This window comes from Macrotis lagotis, chromosome 3 (assembly GCF_037893015.1).
Source record: "Macrotis lagotis isolate mMagLag1 chromosome 3, bilby.v1.9.chrom.fasta, whole genome shotgun sequence".
NCBI lineage: Eukaryota > Metazoa > Chordata > Mammalia > Peramelemorphia > Peramelidae > Macrotis > Macrotis lagotis.
The window spans coordinates 33,086,673-33,110,054 of record NC_133660.1 but is presented as its reverse complement, the minus strand read 5'-3'; the positions used below and the strand labels follow the sequence as shown (position 1 = coordinate 33,110,054).

Sequence of the window (23,382 nt, the reverse complement as noted above, 5' to 3'; positions counted from 1 at the left end):
GTGCTTCCCCCCATTTTGGACTCACCCCCATAGCATCCGGTCAAGCGTGGGGACTTGGTTGCCAATGCCTGCCATTAAGGAGGTGACGATAGCATAGTGCAAGTTTTGGTTGGCAAAGTTCACACCATTCAGACTTCCAATAAGTAAAATTTAGTAACTGGTCTCAGCCCAATGGAAATCTGTTGTGTTAATAATGTACCACTAACACCTCTGTATCAAAGGAGGAACAAGGCAAGGGCTCGAACCAGACGAGGGAAATAGGCAGTCAACTTTTTTCTTCGTTATTTTGAGCATAGTCTCCTGTGGGAAAATAGATTTAGATTCATTAACTGCTATGTAGAAGGTGTAGTAACCTGAAAGCTGTTCCTCAGTCTTAGCACAAGCACAAAACGGGACAGAATGGGACTGGGGAGTCCAGAGGTCCAACAGCCCCCCCCCCCCCCCCTTGGAACAGAGAAGACTTTGAAGCTTTCCTTGTTGGAGCAGGGAGACTCCAGATAGGACTTGTTTGGTCAAGGGGATTCCGCTGATGTTCATGGATGTTCAAAAATGAAAGCGCTTTACACCCTAGTTGCCCAAGGGTATTCTGAAGTTAAAACGATTGTGACTGAAGGAAGTGTCTGGACCATTTATCTTCTGACCTTGGGAAGAGAGAACTATGTCCCTAACAGATACAGAAAATGATTTCTGAAAACTACATAGTGTTCTGCTTAGAGATAAAGAATAGAAATGTTGCAGAAGGAGAGAAGTAACCAGAAAATGTGATCACCAATTACCCTCATTTAGGAGCAAAACTCCGCCAAGTCCACCTGGGACCTAAACGAAGCCTTGCTGCCAGGACAGCCCAGAGAGCTGAGTGAACCTGGGTGGGGGGTGTCATACTGTGTACTAGCCCCCCCCCCCCCCCGCCCAAGACCAGCAAGTCAATAGCTTCTTTCTGGCACACCAGAGTACCCGCTTCTGGTCTGCTTAACCATCAAGCGTCGGTAGTGATGCCAGCCCTCCCTCAGCATTATTTCTGGTCAGGGTTTCCCCTCCCCCTCCATCCATCCCTCTGTATGCTTCAAGAGACTTTACCTAGACACGTGTCTGTTATTTAGGACCACAAAAAGCAGCTTTTATTTTAGGACCGTTAGGGTTTTGGGGTCTTCATGAGTGACTGAAGGGAACAAAGATAATTTGTTAGAAAAACAGTATTTTTGAAAAGGTTTCAAAGCTGTCCAAACTGGATTTGAGGGGCAGGGGTGGGGCTGTGGGCCACGGAGACTTATGTAAGCTTTGGGTTTGCTTATGGGAATAAGTAAAAATGAAATTCTTAGGGGCAGCTAGGTGGCACAGTGGATTGAGCACCGGCCCTGGAGTCAGGAGGACTTGAGTTCAAATCTGACCTCAGACTTGTAATAATTGCCTAGCTGTGTGACCTTGGGTAAGTCACTTAACCCCAATGCCTTAAATAAAAACAAATTTTTTTTTAAATGAAATTCTTTTTCTATGAGAATCAACTGGAGAGATTTAACCTGAAAGGAAGTATTTCTTTTCAGGCCCTAGAAACTCAAGGGGGCACTTCATAATAAGACTTACCAGCTCCAGATTCTGATGAGCAGAGGCAGCAGTATTAGGCCATGGAAGGCTGCAGACCACCTAGTAGTACACATAATGGACTAAGGGTTTCAGAGGTGTTAGGCCCTTCTAAAGCAACTCGTTATTGGAGGTAATCTAACTTGGGGGTCATTTGCTGCACAGTTCAAGGATTCCAGTCAATTCTGGGATCTCCACTAGGCAACAGCTGGTGCCATTCCTGTGGGTTCTTTTTTTTTTTTTTAATGTTTCTTTTGCAAGGCAATGGAGTTAAGTGGCTTGCCCAAGGCCATACAGCTAGGTAATTATTAAGTGTCTGAGGCCGGATTTGAACCCAGGTACTCCTGACTCCAAGGCTGGTGCTTTATCCACTACGCCACTTAACCACCCCCTTAATTCTTTCAAAGAAAGGCACTACTACCGGTAGTCAGTTTGTCTCTTTATTGTACTAATTATCCAGACTCCATTAGAGGCTTTACTTTTTGAAAATCAAAACAAAACCTCATTGAGTAGACAATTCACTGAACAATGAATTCACAACCTCCTTAGGACTGACAGATCTCAAACACCTTGGCCATTTTAGAGTAACTTATAAATATAAGTTTAGAGAAGCCTAAGATAGAAAAATCAGTAGTCATAATCACAAAGAAAAAAAAATCCACCCAACCTGGGACATAATTTACCTGCCCTCAGTAATATATATATATATTTTTTTTTAGGTTTTTGCAAGGCAAATGGGGTTAAGTGGCTTGCCCAAGGCCACACAGCTAGGTAAGTGTCTGAGACCGGATTTGAACCCAGGTACTCCTGACTCCAAGGCCGGTGCTTTATCCACTACGCCACCTAGCCACCCCAGTTTGAACCCTCAGTAATCTTGAATGCCAACCTTACCTAGTGGCACTGCTTGTTTTCTGAGGGATTTTCTCATCATTCTTTAAGAAGATAACTTCACCCTTCTACTCAAACCCATATCCTTTCTAGCAATTGACATTTTAAAAAAAAAACATCATTGGACTGTTTTTTCTTCTTGGGAGTTTTAAGTTCAAACAGAATGTTTGATTTCTGTCTAACCAAGACTAGTTCTCGCCATTCAAACTGGAGTCCTTGTCCTGCTCCTCTCCACACCTTTTAAATTGATGCCCATTTATTTCCTTGTTTCTGAATAGCTACATTTGTGCTCCTCTGTAAGAGCCAAGAGTGTGACCATCTGTGAGTACCTGTGGCATTTTCCAGCCATACTCCACACCTCTGCAAGGACTTCCTATCATTTCTGCCCCAACAGGATTGTCGAGGGCCCTGGAAGCAAACAAAATACCCTCTTTCTGTGGGGTGGGCCTCTTGGAATTTAGATGTCGATCAACAGGAGGGCCAGGATCGTGGTAAGGATTTGGGGGAATAAATGTAGCTGAGTTTCTGGTGTTCTCCCCATTTTACTCCGTCTGTCTGGCCGATAAGGATCCTCTTGGTGCTACAAGTAGATTAAAGAAATTGCCGCCTCGTGTTTAAATAAATACATTCAGAATCTATAACCAGTACCCTGAGCTCAAATTCACAGTTTGACAGAGATGATTGGAGGGGATGGGAGGAGGAACTCATCAGCCTTTGGTGTGGAAGACAATAACTTTTATCATTTGCTCTTGTTGGGCCTGCCCAACTCAACAGCTTTAGAAAGCTAAATTAGCTTTCTCTCTTGGTTTTGGACAATTGCTGAAGTAACTCCACCTCTGTCCCTAAATTTAAAGTCATTCTAGACAATAAATCTATTCTCAAAGGGAGGGTCCTGTGGGAGGAGGGAAGGTCACCCAGCCCTACCATCCCTGCCTGGCTTCTGCCACTTCAAAAAGTCCTGGCTGATTCTAAGGTCTGGCCTCTGGGACAAGCCCCAGACTCTCAGCCCGGGTGGACACGACCCCATGGGCAGTCCTCTGTCCCCAGGCTGGCCCCCGGCCTTACGACGGGCTGGCCGAATACTGCTTCAAGAGGTGGTCATGACAAGGATTGCAGACTGGCTCTGGGTTGATGCTGGAAGGGAGGGGGAGCTCGCTGGCTGAGCAGGCCTGGCAGAAGGTGCCTCCGCAATTCTTGCACACGGTCTGGAATGAAAGGGAAGAGGGGCTAACTTTAAAAGAATCATAGTTCAGATTCCCACCCCCCCAGCTGGGACAAGCACTTCATGTCTGAGCTCCCAGCTCCCAAAGCTAGAGATGAAATGAGATCTGGCTCCAAAACAAAGAGCTCCAAAGACTGAACTGATGAGAGATCTTCAGGATGTTTGTTTCCAAGCCAAATTGAGCACAGATTATTATTTTTTTAATCATTATTTCCACAAATAGCCTTAATCTACATTATAGTACAAAGAGGCAGCTAACTTTAATATTACAATATATCACACCTTCCCTTAAATTAGGGAGATCTAATTATGCTTTTGGGTTTTTTTTGCAAGACAATGGGGATAAGTAACTTGCCCAAGGCCACACAGCTAGGTAATTATTAAATTTTCTGGGGGGGGGATTTGAACTCAGGTCCTTCTGACTTCAGGGCTGGTGCTCTATCCATTGCACCACCTAGCTGCCCTGGATCTAATTATTTTTATCTTTAGCTAATACTAAAATTCGTTTCTACTTCTGAGCACATCATTTAATGGTAGCAAGAGCTGGTCTACCCACTGATAGGAATGAATTGTTTGCCAAGAACAATCCAGACTATCACGATCCAAGTATTCAACACCTTCAATTATTTAAGTGACAAGTTGTTGGCAAAAAATGTCAAAACCAGAATCTGGAATTGTATGTCCTGACTCTTTACATTAACAGTTTCTTTTAAGAAACAAAGGGTAATGTCAGTGGCTAGTGAGATCATTCCTTTTTTTTTTTGTTTATTAACTGTTTTATAACATCACTTTCATGTCCTAGATCCTAGCTACCTTATCCTTTTAGTAAATTCATCACGTCTTGCAGCATCAGCAAAATCAACCAACACATGAACTGTGCCATATTCTACACCCATGCCTACTGTCATCTTGGTAAAGTAGGGAGGGAGAATATACTCTTCTTAGGTGGAGGTCCCAAGGCTGGGAAGGCATCCCCCTCCCCCAACACCCTTCCCTGTTTGACTTTGATAGCTATGATTAACTCCCCCACCCCTGCCCTCATTCTGGGCCTTTCCATCAAGTTATGATATTCTAGGTTGGTATCACCTCCTTGATGTCATGGTCTTATTTGAGAATAAAGGACAACTATTATTATTATTATTATTATTATTATTATTATTATTATTATTATTACTACTACTACTACTACTATTATTCCAGGTTTAGGATACAGGGTAAAGAACTATTGTGGGCCATGGTTTGCTGACCTGTTCTAAAGCAGTTTTCTTTGGAAGAGAGGCATATATGTGGAAATTGAAGAACTTGCCCCTCTCCCATTCTCATTCTTTTGAAAATATGCTTTACCCTCATCCACTAGTTTTCCTTCCATTCAAATCCATGACAAATACCCCAGGGGAGAAAAAATTTGCTAATTACCAGTCTGGAGCAGTTTTCCATACTATGCAACAAATATACACTCAAAAACTACTTGACTAGGAACATTTGTGAAGCAATGTATGGCCAAGTGTTCAAAGAGCTCTGTGTAAGGAAGACGCATGTTGGTCTTCCTTGGAAAGTAGGAGGTAAAAAGAAACCTACTCACTCTATCAGAGGGAGAGAGGTCTAATTCTATTTATCTTTAGTTAATATTAAAATTAGTTTGTATTTCCTGAGCCCATAAAGGCAGAAGAGCTAACCTGCCAGTGACCTTGGAATAAAATCTGAGTAGTCAACCCCTTTTTTGGATGGTTTTCTTCTTTCCCTGGAGAAATGGGAAGAGGGAATGCAGAAGAGTGAGAAGAAAAATTAAGAAGGACCTGTATTAGGTCAGAACAATGTGACCTAGACAAGGAAAGGCTTCATTTGGAGCTAAGTAACAGGTACAGGGAAGAACTAACCCTGCTAAGGACAAAGGAGCAACATGGGCTCCAGGCTTGACAAGGGGGGGGGAAGAACTTTCTTCTAGTTTTTGACGAGATGAGCCATTTATTAACCTGATGTCCTGATTTTAAAAAAGAGAGAGGGGTGGCTAGGTGTCACAGTGGATAAAGCACCAGCCCTGGAGACAGGAGTACCTAGGTTCAAATCCCATCTCAGACACTTAATAATTACCTAGCTGTGTGGCCTTGGGCAAGCCACTTAACCCCATTTGCCTTGCAAAAACCTAAAATAAATAAATAAAAAGAGAGAGAAGACAGAATTTGAGACTAATTCTTGACTATGTTTTGGAATGATTTTTTTTAAATTAAATTTTGTCATTTGTTTTGAATGTTACCTGGATTTCCAAATGGATATCTTTTTCCCTTTCAAAGAGTAATGTTTTATAATACAGATTAGCAAACTGACCCAAAGGCCTGTGGCTGCCTGTGAGTGAAACTTTTATTTGAAAGTGTAAAAACCATTCTCGGCATGTTTACCAAAAAACTAAGTAGAAGGCCAGATCTGACCTATGGACTGTAGTTTGGCAACTCCTGCTTTATAACAAAGAATTTTAAGTAAGAAAAGACAGTTAACTATATCAACAATATGTAAAAGCAGTGTTCAAATACCCATCTATATTGAAGTGAGGAATATTTATCTTTCCTTAATGGTCAAACTTGTTCATTAAACTTCCATAGCTTTTTGTTTTGATTTTTGTTTCTACTTCTTGTGCTATAGTAGTCAGTTTCTTGTGCATTGTTTCCCTTATTCACTTTGCTTAACTGTTTTTTCCCCCCAATCAGCTGTTTTCTTCTGCATTCTTCACTGGATGAGTTACTTGAGATGAGGATGGTGGTCATTAACTGCCCTTTTGGATGGTATCCCTAGACTGGTAGATAAGGGGAACGTCACAGGTGTGGTATGTCTAAACTTTAATAATAAAATATTTCCCAGAGGCTCCCCATGCTGTACTTGCACAAGGAGGAGGGATATGGGATAAAAAGATAAGATAGATTCAGAAATGGATTAATGACCAGACCAAGACCAGTGAATGAGGTAATATAGATAAGCAAGGCTCTAATGGAGCAGCTTACGAATCTGCCCTTGATCACTTCTATCAATGACTTAGAGAAAGGCCTGGAATGAATACCCACTAAATTTAAGGATTCCATGGAGCCAGGAGGGATGGCAAAGACAGAATCCAAAGAGACCTACAATCTAGATAGAGCAAAGGCTTAACTATAAAAATCTTCCTGAATCCAGTATAATGAAATTTAACCAAGATATGGTTTCAAAAAATTTAAAAACAAAACAAAACCCATGACGATAATTGAGGGTAACAGTTTTTATGAGAAAGATCTGGGGGTTTTAGTGGATTGCAAGGTCAGTATCAATTATGCTGTTTAAATCAATAAATTTGATCCCTCCTCGGTAAAATGATTCCATTTGCCCTGAGAACAGCAGAATGGGGAGCTGAAAGCCCTGGTCAGACCATCTCTGGAGGCCTGTCCTCAGTCTAGCAACCAAAGAGAAGATAATACCAGATAATAAAGACATTTAGGAGAGACATTAATAGCCTGGAGAGTATCCAAGCCATATGAGGACTGGATGAAGGAACTGGGGAAGAGAAGAAGTAGGGTGGACATTATTATCATCTCTGGGTATTTAAAGAGATTGGATTCTTAGAGAAAGAAATAGAAGATATAGAGATTGATTTTAAGCTTGGAGTAGTAAAAATCACTTAAAAATTTGATCCGCTCAAAGGTGAAATGAGCCTAGACAGAAATAGTGAGGTTTCCATGTAGATACTGGATAACTACAAGGCTGGGGCCCTGGATGAACCCCATTTTTCCCCCTAGATAATGCCTCCAAACTCTGAAATTCAGGTGAGGGTGCCACGTCCTTGAGGGCCACATGGCCATTCCTCCCTGAGAGTCCATTACCTTGGCTGGGCTGCCCTCCTCCTGACAGAGCTGGCACCTCTGGGGCTTCCCCAACAGGGATGGCAGATCCTAGGATACCAATGGAACAGCTGGTTAGTTGTTCTGGGTTCTAGGTAGACTGGCTTCCTGACTGCCACACCTCTGGCCAAGGTGGGCTTTGGATACAAAACTTGCTAACATGCTAGGGAGCGGGTCTCACTCCAGAGTGAATAGATCTAGTTCTCTCTGGAGCAGAATCCTTTTAATGGCTTCTCCTGTCACAGAATCAGTATCTGTCTCTCCCCATCACAAGGATAGGGAAGTAGCTGATATACAAGTAATATAGAGTACTATTTTCATTATATTATTACTTTGTTGTTTTTCAGTAAAGTCTAACTCTTGGTGACCCCATTTGGGGTTTTCTTGGCAAAGATACTGGAGCTTTTGCCATTTCCTTCCCCAGCTCCTTTTATAGATGAAGAAACTGGTCACACACAGCCCAATTTGAACCCAGGAAGATGAGCTTTCTGGACTCCAGGCCCAGCACTCTACTTTGCTACTAGCTGCCCCTACTGTATAAATAAGAAAATAATATATATTTTACTTTTTTTAGTTTTTTTGCAAGGCAAATGAGGTTAAGTGGCTTGCCCAAGGCCACACAGCTAGGTAATTATTAAGTGTCTGAGACCAGATTTGAACCCAGGTACTCCTGACTCCAGGGCCGGTGCTTTATCCACTGCGCCACCTAGCCACCCCTTTCTATATTTTTTATATTTTGCTTTTTTTTTAGGTATAAAAAAATAATATAAATAGCAAATGGTAAATAAAAAGAGCCCAGGTGGACCGGTTCTAACAGGTCAGGGAAGGTGAGGGAGATGCTTCTTGCTTAGTGACTAGTTCAAGTCTCTGGGTCTGTTCCCCTGGATGGCTGGAGACCCCTGTCTGCCCCTCCCACATGATCTCACTGCAGCTAGGAAGGGTTTTCCATGGTCAAGACAAGATGGGGTTACCTGCCAATCATCAGAGTGAGGCTTCGGTCTAGAAAGGAAGAAACCCAAAGAGGTAGTTAGCAACTGTGGTCCTCATTGAGCTGATGAGAAGAGCTCAAAGCCCTGGCTCCTGCAGGCTACGGGACAGCACCATCCCCACATCCCTTGTGGAAAAGGAAGGCCAGCTGCTCTGAGGCCAAGACAGATGCCCATGTGCCACCCTCACTGTAGCAATTTTCTCTTGAGATTGCAAGCTGGATTTTCTGTTCCTGTTGGGACCATGGGAGAGCCCTTACATATCATTTGATCCAAATGAGGAAATAGATCTACAGTGGTACATTGATTAAGGTCAAAAAGCCAATTAGTGGCAAAGCCAAGATTAGAACCTGAATCTCCAGCCTTGTTTATTAAGGCTGTTATTCCCTGAGGAGCTAGTCTCCCCTTTTAAAGTCCATGGACAACTGACTTGGATACTATTTTTTTTTCTAGCAGCAAAGGATAAAGAAAAGAATGAGATTGGGCACAATGAGTGGAATGGAAGGATGGAAGAAAGGGGGAGAAGGACATTGAAAAATTGGAGAAAAAATGAAATTTGAGAGTGAAAAGTTTATTTAATCTAAAAAACTGATAACTGATTTTTCCATTGGCTGCTATCCTATTCCTCCATCTTCTATCCTAGGAACAATTTTTTTAACATGAGAAAAACAAGTGTATCAATGGATAAATACAATATATTTTTCTTTGAAATGAAAATTTTCATTCCATTAAATGCTACTTTATTTGCCTCATGGATTAAAAAAAAAAAGCAATGAAACAATCAACTCAGCTTGGTCCTTCAAGGGATTCTTATTTCCTAGTTCTTTCAGAGTCAGAACAATAAATGAAATCTCATCAAGATCCTTCTCAAGGTTTCCATCAAAAAAATTCTGAGATTTCCTGACCTCAAAATAAAAAAAAAAGGAAAGCATTTCATTAGAAAAAGAGCTGACATTTTGCTCATCTAATTTTAACTAAGAACCAATAAAAAGCTCAAATTTGGCCACAGACACATGTGACCTTGGGCAAGTCACTTAACTCCACAGCCTCGTTCCCTTCCCTAAAAATCAACAGTAATAACCACAAAAAAGAGCCAATATTAAATGAGAATGAGCTTGGGTTATGGGCTCTGAAACTAGATGCAGAACCCTGACCAATTCTCTGGAAATCTGGATTGTTGTTTCAGGTCATTCTAGCCTGGTTATGTCTACAAGAACCACCATGAGTCTCCAGACTAATGCTGATTCCGTGACCCCTGGGAAATCTGGGCAGCTTGGAGGTTCACGGGGAGCCAGGTGGTGAAGTGACCAGAGTCACAAGTCTGCATGCCAATTTCCTCAACTGAAAAACATGGGGATAATACAAGAGCCTGCCCTCCAGGGTGGAAGAGAGCATCCAACGGGTCAATATTTGTAAAGAGCTTAGCGTCTTGCCTGGCCTATGATAGGCATTATGCAAATGCTAGTTATTATTATTATCACTATGATCTGAACCAGGTGTACCCAACATGGACATGCTTTTCTTGGGTTGAGCCTTCAATATTGCAGAGAATAAAGGCCCTTCTGAGCCCCTTTTTAATTATGCAGAGCTGAACCGCTAAGCTTCAGAGAGAAGTACAAGGATAAGATTCTGAGTAAGAGAGGTGTATTTGGGGCTGGTGTTACGGACCCTAAAATCACCCTGGGCTCCGAGTGTGCAGAGTAGGGGTATCCAAAGAAACAACATGTATTTGGTTATCTACACAATGAAATGCTCCGGCCAAAAGACTGCAGGACACCCCTTGTGGCTGGCTGTGCTCCAGAGGTACACTAGATTAAGACTAAAGAAAAGACAAGAGAGAGAGAGACAGACAGACAGACAGAGACAGAGAGACATAGAGAATGGCAAGAATAAGTGTGCTACCACCTTGTTTTCATCTTTACGCCTGGTCCAGGGGCACCCAGAAAGCCCAATCCCAGTTTCTAAGCTTTCCTTCTCATAGAACAGCCATGAAAAGCTGGCTTTGCCCTCTCCATCCCACCAAGACAGAAGAAATTTGCTTTTGGTGATGCACCAGATGGAAAGCCAAGGAACAGAGGCAGCCCAGTCAATCTGGAGAGCTAGAGGCAGGCGGGCAGGGCACCAGCTCACGCCATAGTCTCCGTGTCTCACCATCTAGTGGATAAAAAGTTTCAGTCTCTAAGATCTGAGAAGCCCCAAAGGCTCTGGATACTACAAAGGTGGTGATGGACTCTAAGGCCAGAAGCGCAGGATGGGGATGCACAGGTTTCCTTCCTACCTCCTCAGGCAGTAAGAGGCCTGGGGTGGGGGGATGTCCTGGGAACCAGCTCAAGCCATACTCTTGAGGATGTTACTTATTTCCCACATTCCCAAAATGATTTTCTGGCAATTATTGGTTTATTCCTAGAAAAACTCTGGACAAGTCCTCCCACCCAAACCCCCATTAAAAGTTTGATAATTTTGTCAATACTTGGTAGGGAGAACTGTGTGACCTTCTTCCAAGGGCTTTTTTAGTTTATCATTTTCCTCTTGGATTTTATGCTTCCCATCCTGCCAAAAGAAAATAGCCCAGTTTACCAATTTATCAGGAGAGTCCCCAGGGATGCCCTAGACCTCTATTCTCCCCACCCTGGGCCCTTAACCCGTGTCTGGATCCAATTGGATAAGGGCAGAACTCCATCCTCCAAGGCTGAGGGCTCCAGCAGAGTTCTTACAAGGACAGAAATGAAGAATCAACACTCATGGGGCTTCTGCTGAATGGAGGAGGGAGGAGACTTTTAGCTTCCTGCCGGGGAGCTTTGCATTTGGATCAATGCTTCTTTTTGTCTCCCTGGGGCTTAGAGCTTTTTCTTTTAACTTGCTACAAATTGCTAAGCAAAACCTATTTTTGCATTGGCTATCCCAAGAGAAAATATACTTCCCTCTGTCCTGTCAGGAGTTGGTAGAAACCCCACCTCTATCTTGAGTCCTCTGTATCTAGGGTTAGTTATTATGCTCTTCTGGGTTCTGAAGCCATCACCAGAGTATTGCTGCTGTTGGGCAGAACATTCTCCCAACTCTGCTGCCTGCATTTTGCATCAGTTCCTGTGAGTTTTCACAGGTTTTTCTGGAACCATCCTCTTCCTCTTTCTTCCAAGACCTCATCTTCATACCTTAACTTATTCCACCATGCCCCAAACAATGGGCACCCCTCCAATGTCCAACTCTTGGCCACCACATGTTTTGGTGCATCCTTAGCATTTGTTTTGCATGGGATAATTCCTCTTAACCTATTTTCCCTTCAGTGAGCTCTCTCCTTTTTCCATCCTGTTAATAGGTTGAGTGAAATGTGTTTCTGTATCAAACAGTGTGGATGGATCCCTCCTTCCTTTGCCCAGTTCAGATGGCTGTCCTATTCCTCCCACCTCTCTGCTTGTCTATTCTGAGAATTTCTCATAACTTTCCTCTCTTTCACCCTCATGTATTATTACTCTCCTTCCCCCTTTCCATTCTTTTAAGATCATCAATACAGAAAATGCCAACCTGACTTGAAAAAATGACTGTGACTTGTTTTCATCTTGGATTTCTTGAAAAGATTAGTATGGTATATTTTTTAGGTTTATCTGGAATAACCTAATTACAACATTTTTTAAAATGGAAAACACTGGGAGGGGGGCAGTTAGGTGGTGCAGGGGATAGAGCACCAGTTATGGAGTCAGGAGGACCTGAGTTCAAATCTGGCCTCAGACCCTTAATAATTACCTAGCTGTGTGACCCTGGGCAAGTTACTTAATCCTACTATCTTACAAAAACTAAAAAAAAAAGATCATAAAAAAGGAAAACATTTTGGGAAATGAAAATAAACATCAAATACTGAAGACACAATAGTTTGGGACATTTTCTAAATGTCCCAAAGTACCAGGTTCCCTCTTTAAAGGTTTTGGAGCAACCCTGCCTTTGATGCAGACAGCAATGGGATGATCCTCCATGGAAAGATTCTGAAGGTGGGCCTTGAGATGAATCACTTGTGCTTATCCAAGGTAAAAAAAAGTGGGTGACTGGATGAGACCTATTCCATGATGGCTGTCCTCCTCTGCCAGACCCCACGCCCACCAGCCCCAATCCCCCCAGAGAGGCTGTCACTCCAGACATTACCATTTTGGGTTCCTGCTTCGGTGGGGTTTTCTCTGGAGGACAATGACCAGTTTGGAATTTCTTTTCTTTCTCCTGTTTCAGTTCCAGCTCAAGTTGGCTCCTGGTAGGAAAGGAGAGAAAGATTCAAATGAGAAGCTGGGATTTCTGCAGCTCAACAAGTTATATCCCTGGAAAACCCCTCAAACTCAAACCTAAAGATTATTTTTAAAATCTTGTTCAATTAAAAAAAAAGGAAACCCCCAAACCTTTTTCTCTTTTCTTTTTTTTTTCTGCAATGAAAAAGAGGCGTCTCCTCTTACATTCACATGGTTTAAAAATGAACACATCTTTCCTTTAAAGTGAGAAAAGTATCCTTTAGAAAAGAAGTATTCAGGGTACTGGGAATAAACCAATCAATTCAAATGTGTCCTAGAATTTAGACAAAAAAAAATTTCCTAGTCTCAAAAAAGTGTACTGACCTTCTGTTTAAATTGTAATCAGTACAATAAATTTGCCATTAGCTTGGTTTTGTCTAATCCTAGACTTCTAGTGAATAAAAAGTGATCAGAGACACACCACAGTGAATTTGTGAGAAACTCATCAATACACAATAGAACAAGATACAATTATTGAACATAATTTAATCTTTCTTTAATAATCCAAAATTTGCCACTTTAGGGTCTTGAAAAGTTTCAAGGTTACCACTGAATAGTAACATGGGATAGAAAATGCAGAAAGTTCTAATGATCTGGTTCCAAAAATACCAGATAAAAGAGCTTCTAATTCAAGGGTTTTAAACACTAGAAAGAAGAGGCATACCATCTGATGTAAAAATATTCTAATTTTACTTTGTTATAAAAACCTTCACCCTATCTTTATTTTCTTTGGATTCTTATAGATTCAAAAAATGTGCTGGGTTAATGGAGGAAAATCAGTCCTTCAAGATGTTCTTAAATTTCTAGTCCTTGTAGTGTTAACTTGGTGTTTGTGACCTTTCAAATGATTTTATCACTGCATATTTCTATGATTGGTTTCTTTTGTTATCCTAAGTATTTTGTTTTTTGAGACAGAAACAATATTTTGAGAAGAATTCTACAGTTCTGCCAAGTCGGGTAGATGGGATCATGGCAGACACAAAAAGATTGCAAGTCCCTCCTATAACAGCATATAGACCTTTACAATGTCCTACAATAAGAAAATATTGTACCCATGGCTGCATTTCATATTATTAAAAGAACTTTGATCTTAAAGGAATTGTTCCTCAAGACAACTCTATACCAAATACCCCCAATTATTTGTATAGTTTGTAGCACCAGCCAAGTGAGAAACTGAGTCTCCCACTGTAGTCCCAAGGCTTCTTGGAATGCAAGGAACCAGGCATTCTTTGCCCTTTCTCCCTTATCTGTCTTTGTTTCTCAATGATTCTGGCTAGACTCTTCTGGCCTGAGAGACAGCTCCTTCATCAGTATCTTAGCTAGGCTGCAGCCCCCACCTGACCTCACCTCCCATGATCTTGCCTCTTCCTCCCCAAAGACCCCCCGTCCACCCCCTTGACTCCAGATCCCTCTTCACCGCTTCCGGAGGAGTGCATCCACTTCTAGCTGCAAACTGTTGATCTTGTCCCCAAATTCCTGCTTGAAAAGGCGGTTGTCCTCCTCAGCAGACTGGCGGCCCCGCTCAGCCTGGCGTAATCTGGATGTGAGCCACATGAACTTAGATAAAAAACAAAAGCCATGGTGGGGAGGAAGACCAAGCATAGACCACAAAAGAAAAACAACCCAGAGAAAGGGGAAAGGGAAGAGAGGAAAGAAAGGAAGGGGGGGAGAGAGAGAGAGAGACAGGGATGGATATATATATATATATATATATATATATATATATATATATATATATATACATATATACATATATATATGTATATATATATATATATGTATATATGTATATATGTATATATGTATATCTGGAGAGAGAGAGAGAGAGAGAGAGGGAGAGAGAGAGAAAGTGGAGAGAGAGGCACTGAGATGAGACAAGAGGGAGTGGGAGGGAGGCAGATGGATAGACCTTGGGCAGGAGTCACAGAAGGGAATAAAACATAAGTTATGGGTAAAAAAAGAAAATACCACAATGGGGAAGACAAAAAAACATTCTAAGAAAGCAAGATGTAGGTGAACCAGGCAGAAGAGGAGCTGATTTTCCAAGAATTGTTTTTATTCTCTTACTACATTTTACAGCCATTAGATGATCAACAACAAAACATCACTGTTAAAAAATCCATATCCAAAGCAAACCTCAAATACACAGTCAAGTCAAATCTGTTTTTTTAAATTTATTTTCTAATATGGTTCTATGTTACATTTCAGTTTTACAAGCGTAAGTCGAACCTGGAACATCAGGTAGCCCCCTCCTTCCACACACTCCCCACCCTGTACCCCAATCATCACACCTTGGGTAACTCCATGGGTCCTTCCAGTCAAAACCTCCTGGGCTCTGGGTCAATGATAAAAGAAAAGCTCTACCAGGAAGCTCGTTCTATTTCCCTATGGAGAGCAGACCCAATCCTACCTTCCTGGGACCCTCCGCTGCCACCTCCAGCAGCTACAACTGTACCCACACTTACTGACCGAGGGGAGGTCTCGGAGAGCTTCCAAAGTGACCGAGAGCCTGTAGTTTTCAATGCTCTCTCCACCTTGCCTCTGCTCCCAAATACACTAAACATCTCCAACTGAGGCCAAGTTAAATTCACCCCCCCCCAAAGGCTGATGAGGACAACTGAGGAAATGAGATTATTGTATTCACTAAGTAAAATTACAGGGATAAAATAAGACAAATTCAAGAACAAAGACTCTCCTCAAGAGTGTCCTTCCCTTTCAATATGCTTGTCCACCAGTTTATACCTATGGAAAAACTCGTGACAAGGTTGGGCCAAAACATCCCCAAAAGGGAGCTGAAATGCTCTGGAGGAGGAACTCTTTTGTCTTCTAGCTAGCTCTGTAAATCTCTCACTTTACATTCAGCAAAACCAGGCTAAGGAAAAAATGTCACCAATCCTTTCTGAAAAGCCCACTCTAGAACTAAAACCACATCTCTCAAAGCAATTGATTTATAGGATTATTTACAACCTTAATCCAAGAAAGGGCCTTGGCCTGGTCCTTATTTTATATTCAACATTAGAGATCTGTTCATATCCTTGGTGGAGACCTACTGGGGATGGGGGGCATTCTCCTGCCTCTACCCCTATTCCTGGTTAAATTTTTTAAATGCAATTTAGTGTCAAAATGTTGCAATTGTCCTAATTCTTTCCTGTATTAATATCTGAAATATTTGTCTAACATGTAAATTATCTCTTCTTAGTTTGCCAGGAACCCCAGCCAATTCTTATTTTTATTAGGCAACAAGAAACTTAAAAGCTAAAAAAGGTAAGAAGTCTGACCAAAAGGCAGCGATGTCATTCCCCCCTAGGATGAGCCAGCTACTCCAGCACAGGGGGCGGTAGTGTCCCGGCAGAAAGTCTAGTCTGCAGCCTGACCCTTCCCTGGAAGAGAGGCCTTCTAGAACAATAGCCCCTTGAGGGAGGTCCTGAAGAAAGGGAAGACTGCCGGGGTTCTAGAGGGGAATAGAGGTAGAATGCACAGGTAGGAAGGGAGTGGGTAAAATTTCCATATGGATTCTAGGATACCTAAGCTGTTAGAGCTTGTCTCTATGCATTGTCAAGGCATGGCAAGGATGCTTTCGGTTTTTTGTTGGGTTTTGTTAAAAGTCACTAAGGCAAAAGAGTTGCGAGCAGTCTTAGATATGGAGGACGGGACCATGGTGACATAGTTTATTCTTACTCGATTAAACGTGATGAACAAAAAGCGAAAGCATGATGATTCTGGACACACACACACACACACACACACACACACATACACACACACACAACTAGTTCCAGAAACTCCCATGGCTCTGAATTCTCCTTCTCTTATTTTGTGACAAATGATGTGATGGGAGAACAGAGAAGATGGGTCTGGTTGTCCATGAACACTGCCCCTAGCATTTGACAACATCAGAGACTGCCACAGTGGGGATATGCATCAATAGTATACAAACAGCCTTCCAGTTCCTTATGCCTTATTATATTGTTTTTTTTTATGGTGTGTTTATTTACTGGCCAACTCAGATGTCATTTAACAAAGTTTATTGATAAATAATCAGGGAACTTATACCAAATTTTCTAATTCTGGAAAAAAAAAAGAGAAAGAAAACCCAACCCAAAAGATTTTTAAAAATTCAACAAATCCCAAGTCAAGTTTGGATGACATTTTTACATAGGATCGCCAAGTTTAAACTTATAACAAATTCTCCAGTTTCCCTCTTTTGCAACTAAGTTGTGTTGTGAGAGTTGTGAGGTGACCAGCTGCAAAATCCCTAATGATGATGCTTTGGAATCAGCTTACTGGCTGCACAATTTAAGGTTTTTGCCTGTTTCACCAAATCCTTTTCGCTGGATTAGGAAGAAATCATAATGAAAATGGAAGAGAAAAGGGAATATGAAAATGGACAAAAAAAAAAGGAAAGAGGAGAAAAGATCAAGTCAGCTTAGTGTTAGATGGAGACATTCTTGTTATTCAGCTTTATCTGCTACATACCAGACCAAAACTGATAGGAGGCAATAATTCAAGGCTATAAGACACTAAAAAAAAACCAATCTGGTTAAAAATCATGTCCAGAAGTATATTGTCAGTCTGCATTAAATTCCAAAGGGTTTTCTTGATCTTCATGTGCTTCAAATTTCTCTACCAATCTGGAATTATTAAATCAATACAAAATGCTATCTAAATCAGGGGCCTCCAAAGTAGAGATAATCAAGGTAACCCACTAGGGCATGGGAAAGAAAATGTTAGAACTTCTATTATTTTTTAAATTTAAAAGACAAAAACCTCCCCAAATACTTTACAAATATTTAATACATAGATCCTAGTGACCCTACTTTTCTGTATGATAGATGGCCATGTTTCATGACTAGTATCTAAGACAGGAGATAGGGAGAGTGAGATTTCCATAGGGGATGCTAGTGGTTCATTTATTTGACTATGGTGTGACATTCAGTAAGACATCATGCAATGTAAGAGTTGATTTACTTTCCCAGACCAAAGAAACTGTTACTTGTCTTTAAGAATGAAAAATGGACTGAGGCGGATAGGTGGTACAGTGGAAAGAGAAAGTGGCCCTGGAGTCAGGAGGACCCGAGTTCAAATCTGCCCTCAGACACTTAAAAATTACCAAACTGTGTGACTGTGTGCAAGTCACTTAATCCCACTGCCTTGTAAAACAACACCAACAACAAAAGAATAAAACAGGCTATTTATAGAAATGACAGGAGGATCATTCTGAAAAAACTATTCAGAATGATAGCTTGAAAGAAATTTCTTTTCATGGCTAGAAAACAACTAGAGAATACAGAGAAAAGAAGATAGAAATATTTTCTTTCCTGATAAGATCATATTTATCTTTATGTGTCTAAAGATGATGAAAAAAATTCTTAAGACATTTTACTTATTTGGTATCTTCAGTGAAATTGAGGAAATTTTTTTCCAGAAGAAAGGAGAAACCATTTCCAGAAGTTAAAGTAATGTTAAGAAGTCACACTACCTGTGACAAACATTGTAAACATTTAAATCTCTGTAATGATTACCTTGTTAATAAATTATAGAGATAGTTGCTTTAATATTTCTTTAATTCTAAGGGACAGGGTTTTTATAGACAGAGATGGGGAAAGAAGTTTCTCGAGTTTGTAAATAGAGAATAGTTAACAAACTATAGTGCAAGCCCTCAGCCCTCATAGAACTGATGGAGTTGTTGCAATTTAGTAAAGCTATGTAATATAGAATGTAATGGCAAGAAGTCAAGAACTAAGAGGTGACCTACAAATGTGTGTAGGGAGCCTCAGAAGCCACACTAAGTAGATTTATGATATGAGACATATTATGGGAACAATGCTGATTAGACAAGGTCAGACAAAAATTTCAGAATTATAAAGATAATTTGAATCACAGATTTATAACTATTATTGTTAATAATGCACCTCACTGTTATTTTTTTTGTTTGTTTTTTAGTTTTTTTGCAAGGCAAATAGGGTTAAGTGGCTTGCCCAAGGCCACACAGCTAGGTAATTATTAAGTGTCTGAGACTGGATTTGAACCCAGGTACTCCTGACTCCAAGGCCGGTGCTTTATTCACTAAGCCACCTAGCTGCCCCAGTGCACCTCACTGTAAGAGAATATTGTGACTTGAGATAAATGATTGATAGAATGAAGTTGTAACAATTAGAACACCAAGATCTGGTTAAAATGTGTCACCTATTATAAAAAAAAATCTCATGAATGTGCAATTAAAAAATTTAAAATACCTAATCAGTTTGCAAGTTATCTCCCCCCAAAAAGGATGGATTTTGAACTCATTTGTTAAAAAATATTGAAAAAATGCCACACTTTCCAATTAGTATGTGAAAACAAATGACTGATAACAGGAATGATGGAAATTAACTAACTAAATTTCAACTAAAATCTGTACATGATTGGTGGATTATATCACAAAATCAGCAGCAGCAGCAGCTTATGATATACATCTTCCATTTGAATCTGTTTATTTTTGAAGTGTGTTTTATATTTTTTTTTTTTAGAAATGACAGTCAATAAAACCATGGGCTGAATCTGGAACCAAACCATCAAACTGCTAAGTTTCCTATTCAACATAATCAATCACATTGCTCTAGCTAAAATATATTGACATTAATATTTTTAGTGATAACAAAAATGGGTTTTTGCACCATTCATGCTCAATTCCTTTTAAAGTTCTATTTTTTGTATGTTTATAATGTATTCATATAATAGTGCATGTATAATTGTGTATTTATAAATAAGCATACATATAATTGGAGTGCATAAAATTAAAATTTATTTTTTATCAGAAATATTTGGATACCACTGTCATGAGGAGTTTATGCTGGTGCCATTTGATTCAAAGAAATGTAAAGAATATTTAATAGTCAACTTTTCTTCAGTGTCACTGCTTAAACAACACTATCAATATATCTCAATATTACAGAACTGGAGAGGCCGATACTATCGGTCAAAGAGTCAGGAAAACTGAAGTTTGGCTAGGTACCTTGGGGCCAGTCATTTAGTTTCTTTAACTGAGGTGCAGAATAGCTACTCAGAGGGATTTTCCTCAAGGGAAACTGCAAAATAAGAACTGATTCACTCCCCCAGACTATAGATAATGTTATTTATCTTTAAGAATTCCATATGGGGGGTGGGGGCAGCTAGGTGACCCCAGTGAATAGAGCACTAGCCCTGGAGTCAGGAGGACCTGAGTTCAAATCCAGCCTCAGACATTTCAAAATTACCTAGCTGGGCAAGTCACTTAACCCCATTGCCTTGCAAAAAAACTAAAAAAAACCAAACCAAACAAAAAACAACACTAAGAATTCCATATGAATAAAAAAATTCCACATGGATAAAAATAAAGAGATAAGTTTCAGACTTCTCTGAATAGGAACCATCATTTTCATCACAGTTAGAAGCTTTGGTCCCTTGAAACCAGTCTAACTAAGTGGAATTTAACCTATTGCTATTAAGTATAATGTTGAGATTTCCTATGGACACATGTTTCTTAAGAATGTTCATAGTAAAACATCTGGGTAAAAGGCACAAATAAAGCTTAGGCTAGTTGACTTGCTTCCCGTTAATTTAATCATATGACAAATATTTGTCTTATCAATCAACCAGAATTCTCACACTTGAAAGAACTTGTGTTACTCTCTCCAGTTCTTTGGGAAAACAATGGCTAAGCAATCTGTTTCTTTTAAGTATACGACTTTCGTTAACCTAACCAATGATTCCAGGGTATTTTTGATTAAAGAAAAAAATCACTTTTACCTCTGTTCCAGTTGTTTAATAGTGGCAGCCATTTGATTGGTCTTCTCCTCCAAGCGACTGTTCAATTCACTTTTTTGTTTGACTCCCAAATCTGAACTCTGATAATTTAAAAAAAAAAAAAAGAAAAGAAAGAGAAAAGAAAGTCAAATATGCCTTTTGGACTGAATGGTTACATAAGTAGAGACCAGGCCTCTTCTTATGAGTTTTAAACTCCCCATGAGAGACATTTAATTAAACGGCCAAACAAATATAGACTGAAATATGGATAAAAAGCATTTTTGTAGTAGTAGTAGTAGTAGTAGTAGTAGTAGTAGTAGTAGTAGTAGTAGTAGTAGTATAGGAGTGGAAACAAAAGAACCAGCAGATTAATTGAGGGATGGCTAAACGAATATGCCTGTGAAAGAGTATTATTGCAATATAAAAGGATACAATGAAACATCAGAAGACTTCTATGAACAGTTAACAAGGTGGAAAAGAAGAACAAGGAATCTATGATGATTCCAACAATAGAATGCAAAGAATAAATGAAAAAACAATGTAATTAAGATGATCAGCTAGTCCCTAAATAAGAGAAAAAATGCATTTCATATGGTTTTAGTGGTAAGGGAAAAACTGAGTGAAATATCACACAAACTGTTAAGATTATATTGTTTAATTTTTTTCTCTAGTGTGTTTCCTGCTTCCTTTATTACCAGGGATGGCATTTTGAGAAAGGTTAGAGAAGGTCTATATGGAAATAAAAGTGATACATAAACAAAAGATAAATTAAAAGAAAAACCAAAGCAATAAAAAAATTAGTCTATAAGCATTCAACACATTAAGTGTCTATTATGTGCTGGTTGGCTATGCTAGGTGAAGGGAGATAGAGGGTGACTAGGTACAGGGTGAAAAGCGGGAGGGATAAACTGGAAGGATCAAAAAAGTCTTTAGAAGGTGGGTAGGATGTTGAGTTGGGTCTTGAACCGGACCCAGATGGAGCTCTGTGGGTGAGGAAAGACAACAAGACCAGAGCAGTGGCTCACATTGTGAAAGAACAACAAGGCCAGGGGGCAGCTAGGTGGTGCAGTGGATAGAGCACCAGCCCTGGAGTCAGGCAAACCTGAGTTCAAATCCCACTTCAGACACTTAATAAGAGCCTAGCTGTGTGACATTGGGCAAGTCACTTAACTCCATTGCCTTGCAAAAACAAAAACAAAAAACAATAATAAGCCCAAAAGGAGAGGCTGGAAGCAGGCCAAAGAATCAGAGCAGCTGGAGTTTAATCTGAGAGACTTCAGGGTAAATTGAGTCAAGGAGTCCAATGAAAATGAAGCTACAACAGCCTGGCAAAGAGGGGATGAGGACTAGGGTGGTGGTTGAATGAAGGAAGAAGAGATGGACCAATGTGAAAGATTTTATGGGGAAGAAGGAAAAAAAACAGCAAAGAAAAATAGAGATGGGATTATATAGGGGTTTCCCTATCTACGTTTGGAAAGTGTTCACAACTCTTTTAGAGTAATATGGGACTCTTTGATAATTACTAAAATTTTTTTTGTCTTTAAATATTTATTTATTTGTCCAACTACATGCAACAGTAGTTTTCAACCATCATTTTTTTTGCCAGGTTTTGAGTTTCACATTTTTCTCCCTGCCTCCCCCACCTCCCTGTGACAAAAAGCAATCTGATATAAGTTATACATGTATAACTATGCTAAACATAAATAATATTAATCATTTTAATTACTAATTTCTAAAGGCTGGCCTTGTAGTGGAAATCCAGGCTTCCCTTCATGACTCCTAACAAACAGTTGGACCCAGGGCTTCTAGTACTATGCACCTGGCTTCCTTCCAGGCCCTGCCCTCACCTGTAGCTTAAATGAAAGCTCATGTTTGAGGGCCCTGAGATCATCCAGCTGCTGCCGCAGAGAGACAAGGGCATCTTGTTTCTCGCACACGTCCTTCTCGAGCATCTTCATGGCCAGCTCCATCTCCTGCCTCATGCTGATCTGCATCTCCAATTCTTTCTCCACATCCTGCCCAAGAAGCAAAGGAGTTAACCCCGAGGAAATAACTGGGCCAAGTAACCAAATGGGTGCCCGGCTGGAAAACAATGAGCATGAGATGACAGAGAAAACTTAGATTGGGCACTACTGTGGTGACAGCCAAATGGTACCCAAATAGAGTGCTAGCCCCGGGCTGCTGGGACTTGAGCAGGTAGTCCAAGGAGACTCCGTATTAAAAATAGTCTTCATTCTTGGTAGTGTTCCCAGTAAGACTATCCGGCTCCTCTCGTTCCTCCCACCCAACTCTTAAACTGTGCCCTTGGTGAAGCTTTCTAGGCTGCCACCAGAATGGGCCTCCCCTACTCGCTTGTTTTTTCTGCATTTTTCACATTAGAGCTTAAATAACTGACCACTGGGGGTGGTTAGGGATGCTCTCTTAGAAAGCGCCTATCCCACAAGGACACATGTGAATCACCTCCTATGTGCTAGGTGCCTAACAAGGATGCGGTTGGCATCCGATGAGTTCAAATGAATGGATGAGTGTAAAAACTGAATTAGGGGCTATTTTTCCTGAGAACAGAGAACAAGAATGGCTGTTTTGATTAGCTGAAAAACCTTTGTCAACTATAGATAAAAGCAAAATGAGCTGCTTCTATCTTTTTACTATAAATTTTTTCATTTGTATGTAGACATTGTCTCAATATCAAAATATGATATCTATATTTATAGCCATATTAATATGTAGAAACATATACATATGGTGCATTTAAGCTACTAAAAGCTATAAGGATTATTATTAAGTATATGTTATATAAGTATATAAGTAAATAT

The 23,382-nt window shown here is 40.3% G+C and overlaps 1 protein-coding gene across 15 annotated transcripts in view; it reads right to left on the bottom strand.

Annotated features, from left to right (window-relative positions):
• Positions 1-2,004: 2,004 nt before the first annotated feature.
• RUFY3 (RUN and FYVE domain containing 3) overlaps positions 2,005-23,382 on the bottom strand; it is a 125,222-nt gene continuing 103,844 nt past the window's right edge. For 9 of the 15 annotated variants that reach the window (XM_074228402.1, XM_074228396.1, XM_074228398.1 and 6 more), the window contains 8 exons: positions 22,414-22,581; positions 20,570-20,667; positions 14,220-14,339; positions 12,669-12,768; positions 11,005-11,084; positions 8,520-8,547; positions 7,531-7,599; positions 2,005-3,671 (listed from right to left, as the gene is read on the bottom strand). In XM_074228402.1, coding sequence (XP_074084503.1) covers positions 3,528-3,671; positions 7,531-7,599; positions 8,520-8,547; positions 11,005-11,084; positions 12,669-12,768; positions 14,220-14,339; positions 20,570-20,667; positions 22,414-22,581 — 807 coding nt within the window. In that variant the 3' untranslated portion in view covers positions 2,005-3,527. Of the gene's footprint in view, positions 3,672-7,530; positions 7,600-8,444; positions 8,548-11,004; positions 11,085-12,668; positions 12,769-14,219; positions 14,340-16,518; positions 17,134-20,569; positions 20,668-22,413; positions 22,582-23,382 lie in introns of those variants that run through there. The other 6 variants (XM_074228411.1, XM_074228412.1, XR_012476863.1 and 3 more) reach the window with 5 other exon arrangements.